The following is a 16,667-nucleotide window of genomic DNA, read 5'->3' as shown; positions in this document are numbered from 1 at the left end:
ATTTTTGAAGAGGACCAAAGAGGCACTGTGCTTGACATGTATGGGCAGTCTATTCCAGAGTCTGGGGAGTCTCAGGGTCAGGAATCTATCCCTCAGCATGTTTTGTTCATTGTGATGACAAGGTTTAGATCCTTGGAGCGTGTGTCTCTCTGAGGGATTGGGATTTTTTTTTAAGTGTAGCATGTCCATCAGCTCTGGGTTTGACATGGCCGTGTATGTTGAACAGAGATCGCCTCTGAGTAGACAATATGTGACAGAGTATAGGTGAAGTTTTTTTAGACAGTCAGCATAGGGCATCTGCTTTAGGCCTGTGATTCTTTTAGTGAAGTATTTCTGCAGCATTTCCATTTGTTGCAGATGTCTTGAGAGGTACATATCAAACGGGGCATTGTATTATATAATTTGTCTAATGAGAGATGAGTACAGTGGGACAATGACCTCCTTTTTTCTGGATGAAAAGCCCTTAGTGATGAGGTGTGCCACATAGAAGGATTTTCCTGACTGTTGTGGCGATGTGGTTATCAAAGGTGAGACCACTGTCCACCTGTGTCCCTAAGTCTCTTGTCACACTTTCGGTGTTTAGTGTACTGCCACCTATGAGGTAATTCATGGGTACATGTTTTTTCACAAAGGGGATAACTTACATTTCTTGGCATTGAGCTTGAGCCCATGGCTGTGGCACCAAGCATCTGTTTCTGTAAAGCCCTTTTGTAGAATATCCACATCATTTGGGGATACAGTGATGGCTCCCAGTTTGCAGTCATCTGCAAACTTTGTTAGCCAGAGTCCCATATGGTTGGCCTGTACTTCAGAGATGTAGATGCCAAACAAGAGTGATCCCAGGACTGAACCCTGAGGTACTCCACTTGTCACTTTTCTGGAGCTGGATTTGGAGTCAGCTACTTTTACAGTGTGGGTTCTATCAGTAAGCCAGTTGGCAACCCATCGAGTGACGTAGGGATTAATGCCCAGCTTAGTAAGTTTATCTGTGATTCCATAGTGGGGGATGGTGTCGAATGCCTTGGCGAGGTCCAGATAGGCTGTGTGGACCACTTTATCCTTGTCCATGGCTCTGGAGACTGATTCGAAGAAGTCAGTCTGGTTCAGGAGATAAGATCAGCCCTTTATGAACCCAGACTGCGTGGGGTCCAGTGTTTGAAGGTTGTCAATGTCTTTGTTTATAAGTTCCATGATAGTACATTCCATGGCCTTGCAGAGCAGGTTCGTCAGACTGATGGGGGGGTAGTTCCTGGGATCCAAGGTGGACCCCCCTTGTGGAGTGGGATAACTGTAGCTGTGCGCCACTCAGTGGGCATGAAGCCTGAGGTGAGGCTATGATCAAACATGGCACTTAGGTGAGAGGTGCCAGTTCTGTAGTTCATGTAGTACACAGCCTGGGATGTCATCTGGTCCCATGGATGCTGTATTCTTAGCTTTGGAGAGTGCGATTTTTACCTGTCTGGCTGTTATTACCAGAATTTGGCAGTCTTTCGGTATTGAGATGGGCCCTTTAGGGAGTGAGAGAGGGGGTGAAGTTTGCACTAAATCGACCTGCCAGGATGTTGGCAATGTCCTTGGGATCAGTATATTTAATGCCATTCTGTTGTAGCTCAGAGCAGATCTGAGCATTGCCATTTAGATTCTTGGCATAGCTATATAATGCCTTGTGGTTGTCTTTGAAATCTTTGGCAATTTTATTTTCGTAACTAGCTTTGGAGGATTTTATGAGGGATCTCAGCTTCTTACTGAGGCTGGTAAGGAAGATTTTTGCATCCTGGGATTTTCCTCTTTTCTGCATCAGTTTCTGCCTTTTGTTGTAAAGTTTGTTTATGGCAAGGAACCACCAGATTGGCTTCCTTTTTTGGAGGAGAGCATCTTGGCTCTATTGGGGATGGCACGATTCATGCACGAGTGGATGTGCTCATACAGTGCCTTAGTGCAGGATTCAGCAGTCGAACTTTCAGCTCCCGTCTGCATGGGTGTGATGAAGTTTGTCACTTCTGACTTGAGTAGCATGAAGTTGGCTTTGGAGAAGTTTTTTACGGAGGTTTCCTTACTGGGGGGTGGGGGTTGGATGTGGATGTCAAGGGTGATTAGCTTATGGTCAGACCTGACCAATGAGGGGGTGATCATAGGTGTGGAGCATCGATTTCCCATGTTGGTAATGACCAGGTCTAGGATATTGGTGGGAGGATTAGTTGATCCAGGGAGTTGGAATTTATGAATTCCAAGAACCGTTGGGCAAAGGTGTTGGTACATGAGTAGTTTTCCCAGTTAATGGCAGGGTAGTTGAAATCACCCAGTATTAGGGTGTTTGGTTGTATCTTAATATTTTCCAGTATGTTTAGAATGGTATAGTGAGAATCTTGGGGCATGGTGGGGGATCTGTAGCAAGCTACAGTTTGGATTGCAGTCTTACCTAGTGTTAGTTGCACCTGGAGAATTTCAGATGCATTGTGTTGGACAACTAGCCTGTTATTGTGAATATTCTTGGTGAATATGGACACTCCTCCACCTTTAGTGTTTCTGTCCCAGTTTGGTGGCCGAAAAGTGTGGCAAGAGTTGTAGCCTGGTATTGCAAGGGTGCTCTCTGGAGCCTTGAACCATCTCTCAGTTACTGCACAGATATCGATGTTCTCCATTTTTAGGAGGGGCTCAAGAGAGTACATTTTGAGGTTTAGACTTCTAGCATTGAGTAACATTATCTTCAGATTTTGCATGCTTGTACCTGTTATGGTGGTGATTTTTTTTTCCTTTGAACTTTGCCTAAAAAAGGCACTATAATGGTGGCAAGAGCCTTAGCCAGTAACCTGAACACAAAGGGGCGACAGGTGCAGACCATCTCTGGCAAAGCATCGTGGTTTGTCGATCATGTCTTCCCAGGCAGACAGATATTGATCCCCTTTGAATGACACCAGAAGCTTAGCCAATTGTTGAAGTCAATCATTTTGTCCTTATACTTTTGTATCATTCTGGGTGAAGTCAGGATGCTACTCAGGGCTAGGGTCATACCTGCCTGGGCCACATGATCTGAGAGCTCTTCCATGTCTCTTTTCATGTAGTCCAGGGAGGTACGTCTCAAGTCATTCACTCCAACATGAACAATCACAGAGTCATATTTGTACTTGTGGAGTGACTTGAGTGCATGTGCTTTGTGATGGATCCTGTCACCCGACAGGCAGCTGACTGAAATTTTCTCCTTGTTCAGCCTGGTGAGTGGAACATCAGTGTGCCTGACTATAGAGTCACCTATGACTAAAGTGTTGGGTATGTTGTCTTGCTTTAGGGGCTGTTGGGTGGCACATTGGTGTTATGAGCTATGTGACACTTTGGTTGTGGTTGGTGTTTGCGTTTCAGCTTCAGAGGTCCTAGTTGCTTGGGCAGGTTACTGTTAAGGACCTCCACATATGTGGGTTTAGTGTTGCTATGTGTGGGTGTTGGTGGTGTATGTTTAGAAGGGCAATGCGTTGCTTGAGGTGTAGTGTGGGTGTTAACCTTCTCCTCTTGACTGTCTAGCACAATCTTGGGTGGAGAGAGCTTTTCTGACATTTTGGCTATGTAAGTGCATCTCTCACAGGTTGTAGTGCTGGGTGGTAGAAGGAGAGGGTTGTCTGTGTACTTGATGCAATTGCGGCATTGCCCCAGTATGCCCAGAATCACCAGGTGGACAGGAGAAATCACCGGAAGCCGATCCTTGGACATGCTTGCTTTGGTGCTTTTTTTTTTTTTTTGTAAAGTACAAGAGCTGTTTCCCTTACCTTAGCAAGGTACTTTGCAATTATAGGCTGTTTAGTGCCTACGATTAATTTCTCCTTATTAACAAGGATAGTTGAGTGCTTGTATCAGTTTAAGGGATACCTAGTGCTTTCCAGCAGGTTTTAGATGTAGTGCTAGTCACAGGGATGCTTAAAGGAAAGATGAAAAAAAATGGTTTATCCTAGACACTGCAGTGTGCACTAGAGGAGTTGGATGTGAAAGTAGGTAACTTAAGTTTTACCTGTCTAAAAAGTTGTTTTAGTGGAGAGTCACTATTTTTAAAACAGCAAGATAGATTGAAAGGGGGTGGTCACTTTTGTATTCTGGTGCTATGGTAATCAAACTGGGAATAACTTGGATGGCCAATAAATTTAAATAGTTGAAGGGGGGCTGTATATAGCGATATTGTACCAAGCCACTCCAAATAATCTGTGGTGCTCAGTCACACTTCTTTTTTCGGCTGCTCCCGTTAGGGGTCGCCACAGCAGATCAACTGCTTCCATTTCTTCCTGTCCTCTGCATCTTGCTCTATCACACCAACCACGTGCATGTCCTCTCTCACCACATCCATAAACTTTATCTTAAGCCCCTCTCTTTTCCTGTTACCTGGCAGCTTCATCCTTAGCATCTTTTTCCCAATATGCTCTACATCCCTCCTCAGCGCATGTCCAAGCCAACGTAATCTTGCCTCTCTGGCTTTGTTTCCAAACCTTCCAACCTGGGCTGACCCTCTAATATACTTATTCCTAATCCTGTCCATCCTTGTCACACCCAGTGCAAATCTTAACATCTTCAACTCTGCCACATCAAGTTCTGACTCCTGCCTTTTTGTCAGTGCCACTGTCTCCAACCCATGTAACATAGCTGGTCTCACTACCCTCTTGTAGACCTTCCCTTTCACTCTTACTGGTACTCGTCTATCACAAATCGCACCTCTCCACCCACTCCATCTTGCCTGTACTCTCTTTTTCACCTCTCTTCCACACTCACCATTACTCTGAACTGTTGATCCCAAGTACTTAAACTTATCCACCTTTGCCACCTCTATTCCCTGCATCCTCACCATTCCTCTATCCTCCCTCTCATTCACACACATATATTCTGTCTTAGTCCTGCTGACCTTCATTCCTCTTCTCTCTAGAGCATATGTCCACCTCTCCAGGGTCTCCTCCACCTGTTCCCTACTCTCACTACAGATCACAATGTCATCTGCAAACATCATAGTCCACGGGGACTCCTGTCTGATCTCGTCTGTCAACCTGTCCATCACCATTGCAAATAAGAAAGGGCTCAGAGCTGATCCTTGATGTAATCCCTCCTCCACCTTAAATGCATTCGTCACTCCCACTGCAGACCTCACCGCTGTCACACTACCCTTGTACATATCCTGTACCACTCTTACATACTTCTCTGACACTCCCGACTTCCTCATACAGTACCACAACTCCTCTCTAGGCACCCTGTCATATGCTTTCTCTAAATCCACAAAGACACAATGCAACTCCTTCTGACCTTCTCTGTACTTTTCCATCAACACTCTCAGAGCAAACATCGCATCTGTAGTGCTCTTTCCTGGCATGAAACCATACTGCTGATCACTAGTCATCACCTCCCTTTTTAACCTAGCTTCAACTACTCTTTCCCATAACTTGCTGCTCAGTCACACTTACCATTTGGATAGTAATATTGTACAGTAATAATTGGACACCCTTTGGTAAGGGTCTTTTTAGTAGCTGATAAGTAAGGGTCCTGGTGGCAGTGATTACTATGTTATAGCCTGGACAGAAGGAGCACAGCTAGTGAACCTGTGCCAGCCTTTCTCAGGAGTGTCTGTGTGGTTGTATATAAATCACATCTCAAAGTGTGTGTGTGTGTGTGTGTGTGTGTGTGTGTGTGTGTGTGTGTGTGTGTGTGTGTGTGTGTGTGTGTGTCAGCTACTTGGGCAGGAACACGAAGCACTGGTTGGATAGAGAGAATACTAGGAGGACTTGGCTTGGGACCCTGGCTAAGGACCGCACTCTATAGCACTGCCAGTGGGGAGTCTTATTGGGGATCTGGAAAGAAAGGGAGAAACCAGCCCCAGACTAACTGTGATCTCTGTGTACTCTTAAGGGAAATTGTATTTTACTATGTGTGTATTTGTTATCCTTACCAATGTGGACACCCCACACTGTTGTTATTAGTGAGGATTGAAGCTCCTTGATTACTGGGCCACTGCACGGGTCTCACAGTGTTAATTGTATAAGATTACCTTGATGATTCAGTGTATTCCTATCATTGAAAAACAATATGTGATGTTGAATTTCTTCCTTTCTGTGTATATATTGTAAAAATATTAAATTAATAAAATGTTCTTATTAAAAAAAAATATTAGGTGAGCAAATGGTTGTAAGTAAGGAAATAATTCTTTTGAGTTGGGTTACAGGATCTGAATTGCTTAGACATAGTAAGGCCTTATTAAGGTTAATTCTGTTGACTGTTAAAAAAAGCAGTTACTATTGTAGTCTACACCACCTGTGTTTGAGGTACTGAATAGTATAAAAGAGATAAAGGATCTTTAGGAAAGGGAAGTAGTAAAATGCATAGACGTAAATAGAAATTGTGTGAACAGTCGATGTATAATAATGTTCAGGAGCAGGAGGAGTGAGGTTTATGGGAAGGCAGGAATTCAGCAATTTTTTTTCTAATGTTGGACTTATGATAGAACCAAAGAAAATATATGTGATACATATATTGCATTTAAATGGAAAAATTTTGAAATGATTTGTTTTCTTTTCTGTTAATGTACGTTTGCCTATCTTTTGAGTGATAATTTAATAAAGGTGTTTAAAAAACAAGGTCACATCAGTGGTGACCATCTTCTAGTCCCAATGTTCAGTGCTCAGACCACTGTGTGGCTGTTGACAATATAGCAACTTCTCTAAAAATACTCTTGTTTGCCTTTTGACAGAGAGATTTAAAAAATATGCATTGCTGATTGTGTCATTAAGAGAACAGTCAGGAGTGCATACAAAAAAATTATCTTTTTAGATAAAATCTAAAACGATTAAAACAGGAAAAAAGAAACCTCTCCCACATCCCTTGCCTGTGCCCACTCCAAGATTGCAGAACAGCAGGATAAGGGAAAATTCCCAAACCTGGTGCACAGCAGTCTTGCAAGCAAGGCAGCCATCAGCAGTCATTACATCAAGACACTGCAGCAGTACTTGGTTTCATTCCTACAGCCTCCATTTGCCTACTATGTGACTCTGAGAAAGTCACTTAACCAGACCTTGCTCCTAGCTTGCCCCTGAAAAAGGAGCATGGGTCCAGTGGACTTGCACAGTTAACATTTTTTTTTTGAGCAAGTGGAGGGCAAACATTACCTCAGCTGTAAAAGTAAGGGTTGCATCTCAGAGTATATGGTAGGGATGTAGATAAATTGTCTGTAAACTTAGTGCAGCATCAAGACAGGACGTTTTCATGCTGAGCAAAAGTACTCGTGTTACTATTTTATTTATAGAAACCAGGACATTTAAAATAAAAAGCACTTTATCCTGTCAGTCTTCTGCAGTCATCGTAAAATTTCCACCTATGTATTATAGAATTAAGATTTTTTTTTCTGTCTGTGAGTTGTAGCCAGGATATCTACATGCTGATCAGGTATTTATGAGTTTTCAGTCAAGGAAGTGCAAAGTTGTCAGCAATAGAGACATAGTCTTCAAGTAACATGGGTGGTACAGACATTGATAATCCAGTGGACAGCTGATGTGAACACATAGCAAAAACTCATCTATTACTTTGAATCACATAGCAAACATGGCCTGACCATGGTCAGATGGCTTGAACTCTGCAGCTTTTCACTTCTCCCAGCTGTAAAATTGTACAGAAACAGGTCCTCTCATCCCACTCAATGCAGTTTATTGTCCATGTCAGGGCTGCACTCACTAAATAATCAAAACATTTAGAACAGGTGAATATTTTCAGACTAATGCATCTTTAATGCCCCTCCCCTTTTACTGTTAGGGTCAGGTAACAAGGGCACAGGAAGCAGAAGAGAATTATGTCATCAAGCGGGAGTTGGCAGTGGTGCGGCAACAGTGCAGCTCGGCATGCGATAGCTTGCAGAAGGCTCAGAGCACAATCCAGCAGCTGCAGGATCTGAAGGTAAGAGTAGCCAAACAATTGTATCAACACTGGTAAAAAAAATATATATATATGTGTGTGTATATATATATATATATATATATATATATATATATTAATACGTTAATCTGCATTGTATGGAATTTACTGAAATTCTTATTTGGCTGGATTGTACCAAGAACTCTGATTTTGATGTAGAATTAAAGTAGATCTCAGTTATTAGTCCCTTGAACCAAGTTTAGTAAAATTGTGATATTCCATGTAACATAGCTTAACCTTACAATTCTGTTACTTCTCTGGATGACTAATGTAATGTACTGTTTATGAAAGGTGCAGTTAGCAGTTGAGAAAAAGCTTGCGTGGCTTAGCCTAGTGGTACTGAATGCTGTCTGTGCGTTCCTATCATGCTGCCACAGCACAGATTCTAACGTGGAAATGTTACTTGACTGGCTGGAGAAGAGATGTTCTGTAACACAATATCAGATTTTAGGGAAGCAAAATCCCTTCCAATATGAAAAAAATAAAAATACCATCTGAATCCTGTGTTTGTGCTGGGCAAAGTCATCTTATTCAGAGGTTTTGCCACTTCTACACCCTTACTTAGTGTATTTGTCTGTGTGGTCACTGCATTTTGAGGAAAGGGCAATTTCTTCTATAGTAGCCCCATTTAAAATAACTGCTTTTGCCCCTAATATTGGTGACATAAATGGTCATCACAACCAGCATATGCTGCTGTCTTACTAGATACTTATCTCAAAGGAGGAGTCTATCTTACTTAGACAGTACAGTACCTTGCATGATCATGACTGACATTATGGTTAAGAGCAGACTTTTCAGGTGGGGAAGATGGCCAGAGTAACATTTTGAAATATTTAAGCAGTTTGTGACCATATCACACCACTATTGTTATGGGGGAAAAAGTATGTTAAGTGAGAAAAGGTAAAAGAGTTTTTTATCCTCTGTCAGACTAATCTTCTCGTCTTCATGGTTTCAGCTGACCTATTTTTCCCCTTTCCTTCCTGACATAGCAGTATACGTCATCCTTTTAGTGGAGGGGGATTTCCACATTCCAGGGCTAAATACAGTACTTGGCGACTACAACAGTACAGCTGAATGCCATTTAATGAAGAGACAAATCATTTGCCCATAGGCTGTTGTGTATCACTGCTGAGGATTTTTTTTTTAATCTTGTATCCCTGTCTGTTTCATGTTTTGGCCACGGAATGTAAGCTGTTGTGTGGTTCTTTACACACTCATTTATGCATTATTCTGTCCCATGCTACCCTTAGACCCCTTAATTCTTTTAGCTTCTTCATCTGGACTTTATCAGGAGTCACTCCTCTTGAGAGTGGGGGCTTTCTAACCCTCCTTCCTGGGAGAGTGAACAATCTTCAAATGATCACTTCTGTGCACACTGGCTGTTTTACTAGTGTCTTAATCAGGATTCCCAAATCTCTGCTATGAAGCCAGCTAACAATGGAAATAATTTTAGTACCAAGGTGAAGGCTTGTAATTCATTGTAATCTTCGGTCAGTTATTTTGGTAATTACATAATGAAGTCACTGACAAAAATGGTGATAAGGTCATATGAAAAACATACTTCCATATTTTCTTAATACAGAACCAAATTGAACTAAACCAGTCAGTAAAATCTTTGGCAACCCCTTTAGTCATGTCTTATGGAATTTCTTAAAGGAAGTAGTAATGTCTCAAATGGATAAATGCATTTTATTTGAAAATGGAATTGTCAGACTCAGATTAAACTGTATTCTTCAACATTTTTTAATACAAGTTGCAGAGAATTGCATAAGAAAACAAAGTGGTAGCTGTGAACTGTACTTGGTGTTTTTTTTTTTTGTAGTCTTGGAATAAATATTGTTTCTTGTTTAGTGAAGATAGGAATGCTGTTCTTACCACCACTGTCTCTTACGCCATTTTTTTGTTTTTAATTATTTTCATGAATTCCTGACTTCACAGAATACACTTCAATAAATCTGGGTTTGAGGAATCCATTTTCAAACAACTACAGATTGTCTGAGCTATGCAGGCAAGTCATGAACTTGCTTTTAAAACTGCAGAGCTTTGAAATGACTTGAGTTAGTGTTCTGATGGATGGAGGGATGACAGACCCAGTAATTGTGCACGAAAGGATCGGGGAAAGAAACAGCACTGCATATGTTTGACATAATGCAGGCTATTGAAGGTAAAATTTGCAATCCTTTTCATAATTTTGTTGGAATCAAGGATGTTGCATGTCAGAAAATGTAATTTTAATTCAGTCCTGTTAAGTAACCCTTAAGTCATGTTTTCGCCAGACAATGGAGTACCGAATTATCCATTGTACCCCTCCCCTTTATTCACTTTAATTTATTTTGTAATAGTTAATCTATTAAATGTGTTTGGGTGAAACAGTTACTTAACACTTTCCATGTTGCTGCTGATAGGACAGAAAGTAATATAAAGATTTTTTTTTGAAAATGTTTCATAAGCGGAAGGATAAAGTGTAAGTATAGCAAGACATACACAACACAGCAGCAGTGATATTCCAAGCCTCCATATTACTTGAACTCCCTCAGCTGCATGTTGTATGAAATTCTGCTATAAAAAACACATCTTGGGTTAATAATACTTTTCAACATATTCATTAGTGACCTGTAAACTGTTGCAAAAATGCTACCCTAGTTTATTATGCTGATGACGTCACCCTAATATGTTCTGCCAAGTTTCTCTCTAAACTCCAAGACCTTTCACAATAATGTTTCTTGTTGATTGAAATTCATAACTCTCCTAGGCTCTTTCCCCCTCCTCTGAGTGCTCATAGCTTACCCTTGTACTTAGTTAGGCCACCAGGTGGGCATTGTTCAACCACTACCTATCTTTTAATACAAGCCAAAAGTACTGTAACTGTTCTATTAAGTTACTACTGCCCTGTTTTAGCTCTGTTAATACTTACTATATTCTACTAACCTGCTACTGCCCTGTTTTCAGCTCCTATCCCCTGTCAACTCTCTGCATCCTTCTAATTTCACACACACAGTGCCTTATGCCAGTGCCTCCTTACCTCTGATCTAGTTTTCAGCTTCACTGATAACTTTTCGCTTGCCTTCTTCCTTCTCCTTGGCTCTACCCGCTCCATTCGCCCTTTAGGCTCACTCCACTCCCCTACCCTGCCCCCAACCCCCCCCCACTACTCCTACTTTTATTTCAACCACTCCCCACCCTCTCAAGACAACCATTCAGTCAAAGCCTTCCCCTCTTTACCCCTCCTTTCACCAACAGTCAACCATCCAGTCAAAGCTTTCCCCTCTTTACCCCTCCTCTTTTCACCCACAGTCAACCATCCAGTCAAAGCCTTCCCCTCTTTGCCCCTCCTCCTTTCACCCACAGTAATTAAATACATCACTAATTAAATGCATCACTCTTTAACTACCCACTCTCACCCCATGGCTCTTTTCTCCAACTGCATATCCTCCCATATTAAACTACCTTTTTCTAATCATGCTTTCCTTACCGTTCCTAACACTCCGAACCCCCATCTCCCTCCTCCTACTCCTAACAACTTTATACCATGCCAGCTCCTATACCTCCAATCAGCTTCCACTCTCTACACCTTACCATACTCCTACACAAAACCATCTCCTCCCTCACACAAATAATCATTTCTTTTCCATCTCCTCCTCTCTGTTTCAGCTCAACCCTCTGCACCTTTTTAATCCTAAAATTATTCCACTACTGCTAAGGCACTTACTTAAACAAATACTAGACCATCCAGAATACCCTAAATCCAAACCAAAACACACTAAAATAACTTCCTTCAATAACCTCGTCTTAGCTGGAGACATTCACCCCCACCCCAGAGCTAACCAACCCACAAACAACAGTTACCCTCTCTATTTCTCTTGTCTTTCATCCCCCTACGGTACTCTTAAATTTTTCACACTTAATGCTCAGAGTCTCAACAACAAAGCACATAAATTTCAAGCATGGCTAAGTCATAACCAACCTGACATTGTAGCTATCTCTGAAACTTGGCTCAAACCCCACACCTCTGATTCTGAAATCCTACCCTCTGGATTTTACACTCTTAGATGTGACTGCCCCCAAAAAAGGTAGAAGCGTTGCATTAATCTATTCCAATCTACTTACCTTAATTCCCCTACCAAACCCCATTCCAAAATTCGCCAATGCAGAACTAACAGTCAGTCTATTACAAATGAATAATCACAAAAGGATCTGGATCATCGCCCTTTATATCCCACCCAGAAATAATGTCTCAACCCTTGAAGACATACTCCAATGGGCCTCAGCTGAAATTAACCTTGAAATTTCCATACTAGGCATTGTAAACATAGACTGGAATAAAATCAACAGTCCCATACCCTCCCTGTCCATTAACCTCTTTAACTTTACTCAAGTAACCCACTCCATCACCAGACACAATAAAACAAATCTCCCAGGATCCACTCTTGACTGGATCTTAGTCGCCCATCCAATTAAAATTGCCAACTCTGGCACCATCCCTGACTCTTATTAGTGACCACCTCCCAGCTTTCATTCAAGTCTGCTGCTGATGGTATAGCTCTCCCAATTAGTATCCTAATTAATAGATCCATAAAAGAATCCTATGTCCCTGAACTCCCATCCACACCAACATCAATATATTCAGACCGCAACCTTAGTAAATTTGACCTCAAAACCGTCTCTACTTATCTCAAATAAATGAATTGGAACATTCTAAACACCCTTCCACTCGATAAAGCCATAGACCACTTTAATTCTACTTTCCTAGATGCTCTAAATTCCCTAGCTCCACCAAGGAAAAAAAGAATAAAAACTATAACTGCCGCTTGGCTAACCAAAGAAACAAAGCAAATTATGCATCAAAGAGACAAATCCTGGAAGCTTTACCAAAAGAATAAACTTCCCAAAACCCTTCTCCAGTATACACAGCTGTGTAACTTTGCAAAAAAAAACACATTTTCAAAGACAAAAAATCCTACTACACTAAGCTCCAGCCATCCCCAAAACCCTAGGCTTTTTTGGATCTGCATAAACTCACTCTTCAACCCAGGCTCCAAAAATAACCCCTGTCCGGACCAAAGTAAATCTGACCTCAAATTACCCTCACTATTCAACTTTTCCCAACAACAACCCATCTCTCCTACATTCCACCTCATTTAAGTCCCCAAATAATATCCCCCTATGTTTGAGCTTAAACCTATCTCCACTAACTACATAAAAGCCTTCTATCCAAACTTAAACCCTGCTCCAATGCACCTGACAACATCACCTCTTCCTTTCTCAAGTCTGCTGCTGATGGTATAGCTCTCCCAATTAGTATCCTAATTAATAGATCCATAAAAGAATCCTATGTCCCTGAACTCTGGTGTTCTGCCTTTATTCTTCCTCTCCACAAGGGAGGCAAAAACACTAACATTTCAAACTTCCACCCTATAGCTCTTCTCTCTCCAATCTCCAGAAAGCCTAGAAAAATGCATCCACCTCCAACTTATGCCTTTTCTGACTAAAAACCAACTTCTTACCCTTACCAACATGGCTTCCGACCAGGACATAGCACCAAAACAGCTCTACTGTCATTCTTAGAAACTGTCAATCAAGCCCGAGATTCTGGGAACTTATTATCTACAGTGCTCCTAGATCCCTCTAAAACATTCAATACTGTTTCCCATAAGCACCTTCTAAGTCACCTCTCAAACCTAAATCTCTCCAAATACACTCTTTCCTGGTTCTCAAGCTATCTGTCAGATAGATTTCAGGCTGTGAAATGGAAAAAAGGCACCTCACCTTTCTTACCCACCCCTACCAGAGTACCACAGGGATCCATCCTCGGACCCATGCTGTTTAATATCTTTATCAATAGCTTTCACTCTGCTATTCCTAATGCCAAAGTCATCCAATATGCAGATGAATCTACACTTGTCTGCTCTGCTTCTAACCTCCCTGAACTCCTATCTAAAACTCAGACTGCCTTCTCAACTACTGAGATCTGGATGCGCCAAACTCATCTTTCTCTCAGTGCTAACAAATCTAAAATACTACTGTTCACACCCTCAGAATCTTTCTCTTTTGATAAAAATTCCTTCCAAGTCCTTAGCCAAAGCAACTGTCCAATTGAAGTTGTTCCCTTTGCCAAACTACTCGGTGTAACTATAGACGAACACCTCAAGTTCGACATCCATATTCAGCAAAATATAAAGAAAACCCACCAAAAACTATGTATGCTATACAGGAACAACCACTCCCTCTCTACTTCTACCAGGCATACTCTGGTCTCCTCTTACCTCCTTCCCTTTCTTCTGTACGGCGCCCCGCTACTAACTAACCTATCATCTTCCATCACTTCCAAACTTGAAATCTGTTATAGCAAAATTTCTAAATTTTCCACCAAACCCAAACATTCCACTCATCACTCTGTTCCCCTCCAGTCCCTCAACTGGTTAGAATTCACAAATTACCTGAACTTACTGCAGCACATAGACTAATATTTAATCCAGCCAAATGCCCCGCTCTAACTAAAATCCTTCCCCCATACACCCCAAATAGAACTCTTAGATCTGATCACCAAAACTTAATTACTGTCCACATACCTAAACGTCCTGCTGGGCAACTTCTCCTCTCCTTCTCCATTGGTAAGAAATGGAATTCTCTGCCTTCCACACTAAGGACAATGTCAAATACAAACAACTTCAAAACTCAGCTTTACACCTACCGCTCCTCCAAATGGAAATGCAACTGCATTCTCCCTACCTAGAACTCTTTAACAAAAGTCCCTGGGAGGGTATCCTCCTGAGTTCCTAAGCACCTTATAGCTGGCTATAACCTTCTGTAGCTAATTCCCATAGGATCTCTCACACTATGTAAATATTGTAAATAGATTTTGACTTTTGACTTTAACTGTGTGAATTTGTTAAAATGTATCTGCACGACATTTTTCCACTATGGGCAATATTGCTCACACTTTGTATTATTTGATATGTATTTGTAACTGTACTTTTATTTTTATTGGACTGCTGTCTTTACTGTAATCTGTTTCATGGAGCTTTTCTCCCCATTCCTCCACTGAAAATAGGCTCTCTGGGCCCAGTGGACTTCCCCGGTAATCAAACTGGGAATAACTAAATAAATAATTAATTAATTAAATAAAATAACTACTTCAAAATCCTAATAATGAATAAATTTACTGCTGTTCACGCCAAAACACATCTGTACCAAAACAGCAATATTCACTATAATCTGTGCCAGCAAAACCATTATACAGAAAGTAAATCACACAAAATTACAGGTTGTCATCATAGATAACCAGATGAAATTGACTGCCTTGTATCACATGTGGTTAAAAAAAAACTTAGCAAAAAGTATGTGCATTATACAGAGTAATAACCTACCTCACTGGCACAGCCAGAAGATGTACAACTCCTACTTTCGTACTGCCATCTCTTCTCTATGCTTCCCCAGTCTTCACTAAACTTCATCACACAACTATCCGTACTAGAGCAGTGTTATAATAAAATAGACAAATTTGCATTAAACTATAACAATAGACTAAACCACTGCTTTAAACTGGTTAACTGCGGTGGTGGTGCTGCGGTAGCATTGTTGCCTCATAGCAAGACGTCCCTTTCGATTCTCAGCTAGAGCGTCTTCTGTGTGGAGGCATACGTGAATGGGGTGTGTCTTCATTGAAGGTTGTGCGTCAGGGCTGGTAACCCGGTATGTAAAAATCCACTACCAGTCATTAGCGGACCGGAGTTCCGCTGTGGCGACCCCTAACCGGGAAAAGCTGAAAGACACAAACAAACTGCTTTAAACTGGTTAAGACTACATCACCCATCTCTTTCTCAACTAACTACATATGTAGACATCACTATAGCAAGAATATTGCCTAGTCCTTAACTTAATACATTACCCCCAGTAAAATTCTGCTCTCTCTAGAGAGAGAGATCATTGATCACTATAACCAAAACATCTAGTAATGCAGGTGACTCTATATTCAAATAATGTAGCTAAAATATGGAACCACATCCCACTACCACTGAAATCAGTTCAGAATGCAGACTTATTTAAAACAAAACTAAAATTTCACCTGTCAGATCAGTAGATCTGCTCCTGTACACTTCCAGGATAAAATGCTGCAGTTATCTTCAGCTTACCATAATGTTAAATCATTTATTTTATTCAGAATCGTATACCTCACAACCAGTCTTTACCAATGCCTGAATGGATCTGCCAACTATAGTCATTATTTTATGATGCTTTTCATTCCCACCCCTATACTTCCATTATAAGCCTTATGATAGCCATATGTATGTAACTGTGTCGGAACCTGCTTTACATCCCCACTTTTTAACTGCAATACAAATTTGTTTGCCCTCACCTCAACTTCTTTGGATTGTTAAACATTAATCACATTTTATCTGACAAACCCACTAACACACCTTTTCAAATGCTCAATGTTCAACATCTACTAATGCATAAATCTGCTAAGCTACTAATCCATTAATGCATTTTGTACTGTAATAGCCGCCTCTTCTTTCATATGCACATAATCTAATTAGCAAATGTAAGTGCAGTTGTTAGTTTGTATTCTTTAATGTCTGTTCACATATATTACTGAATATATGATTAAAATGTTTGCAACATGTTGGAGTTTTTCTTTCTGGGCTTCCACTAAAAAGGAGTTGTTTTTGAATAAAATGGTAAACAAAAGCAAAATAAAGTAAAAATTAAAAAAAAAAAATGTTTTCAGACTTTTTTTTTTTTCATGG

General features: G+C 40.9%; 1 protein-coding gene across 7 annotated transcripts in view; it reads left to right on the top strand.

The window, feature by feature from the left end:
• The window catches only part of EVI5L (ecotropic viral integration site 5 like), a 2,636,797-nt gene that overhangs the window by 1,433,963 nt on the left and 1,186,167 nt on the right, over positions 1-16,667 (top strand). For 6 of the 7 annotated variants that reach the window (XM_044084539.1, XM_044084538.1, XM_044084535.1 and 3 more), the window contains one exon: positions 7,762-7,902. The exons of the other annotated variant lie outside the window; for it this stretch is intronic. In XM_044084539.1, coding sequence (XP_043940474.1) covers positions 7,762-7,902 — 141 coding nt within the window. The remainder of the gene's footprint in view (positions 1-7,761; positions 7,903-16,667) is intronic. 7 annotated transcript variants of the gene reach the window in all.

The sequence above is a fragment of the Protopterus annectens genome, chromosome 9.part0 (genome assembly GCF_019279795.1).
Source record: "Protopterus annectens isolate FY-2018-M chromosome 9.part0, PAN1.0, whole genome shotgun sequence".
In the NCBI taxonomy this organism is placed as follows: Eukaryota; Metazoa; Chordata; order Ceratodontiformes; family Protopteridae; genus Protopterus; species Protopterus annectens.
This window is presented reverse-complemented; position numbering and strand designations above follow the sequence as displayed.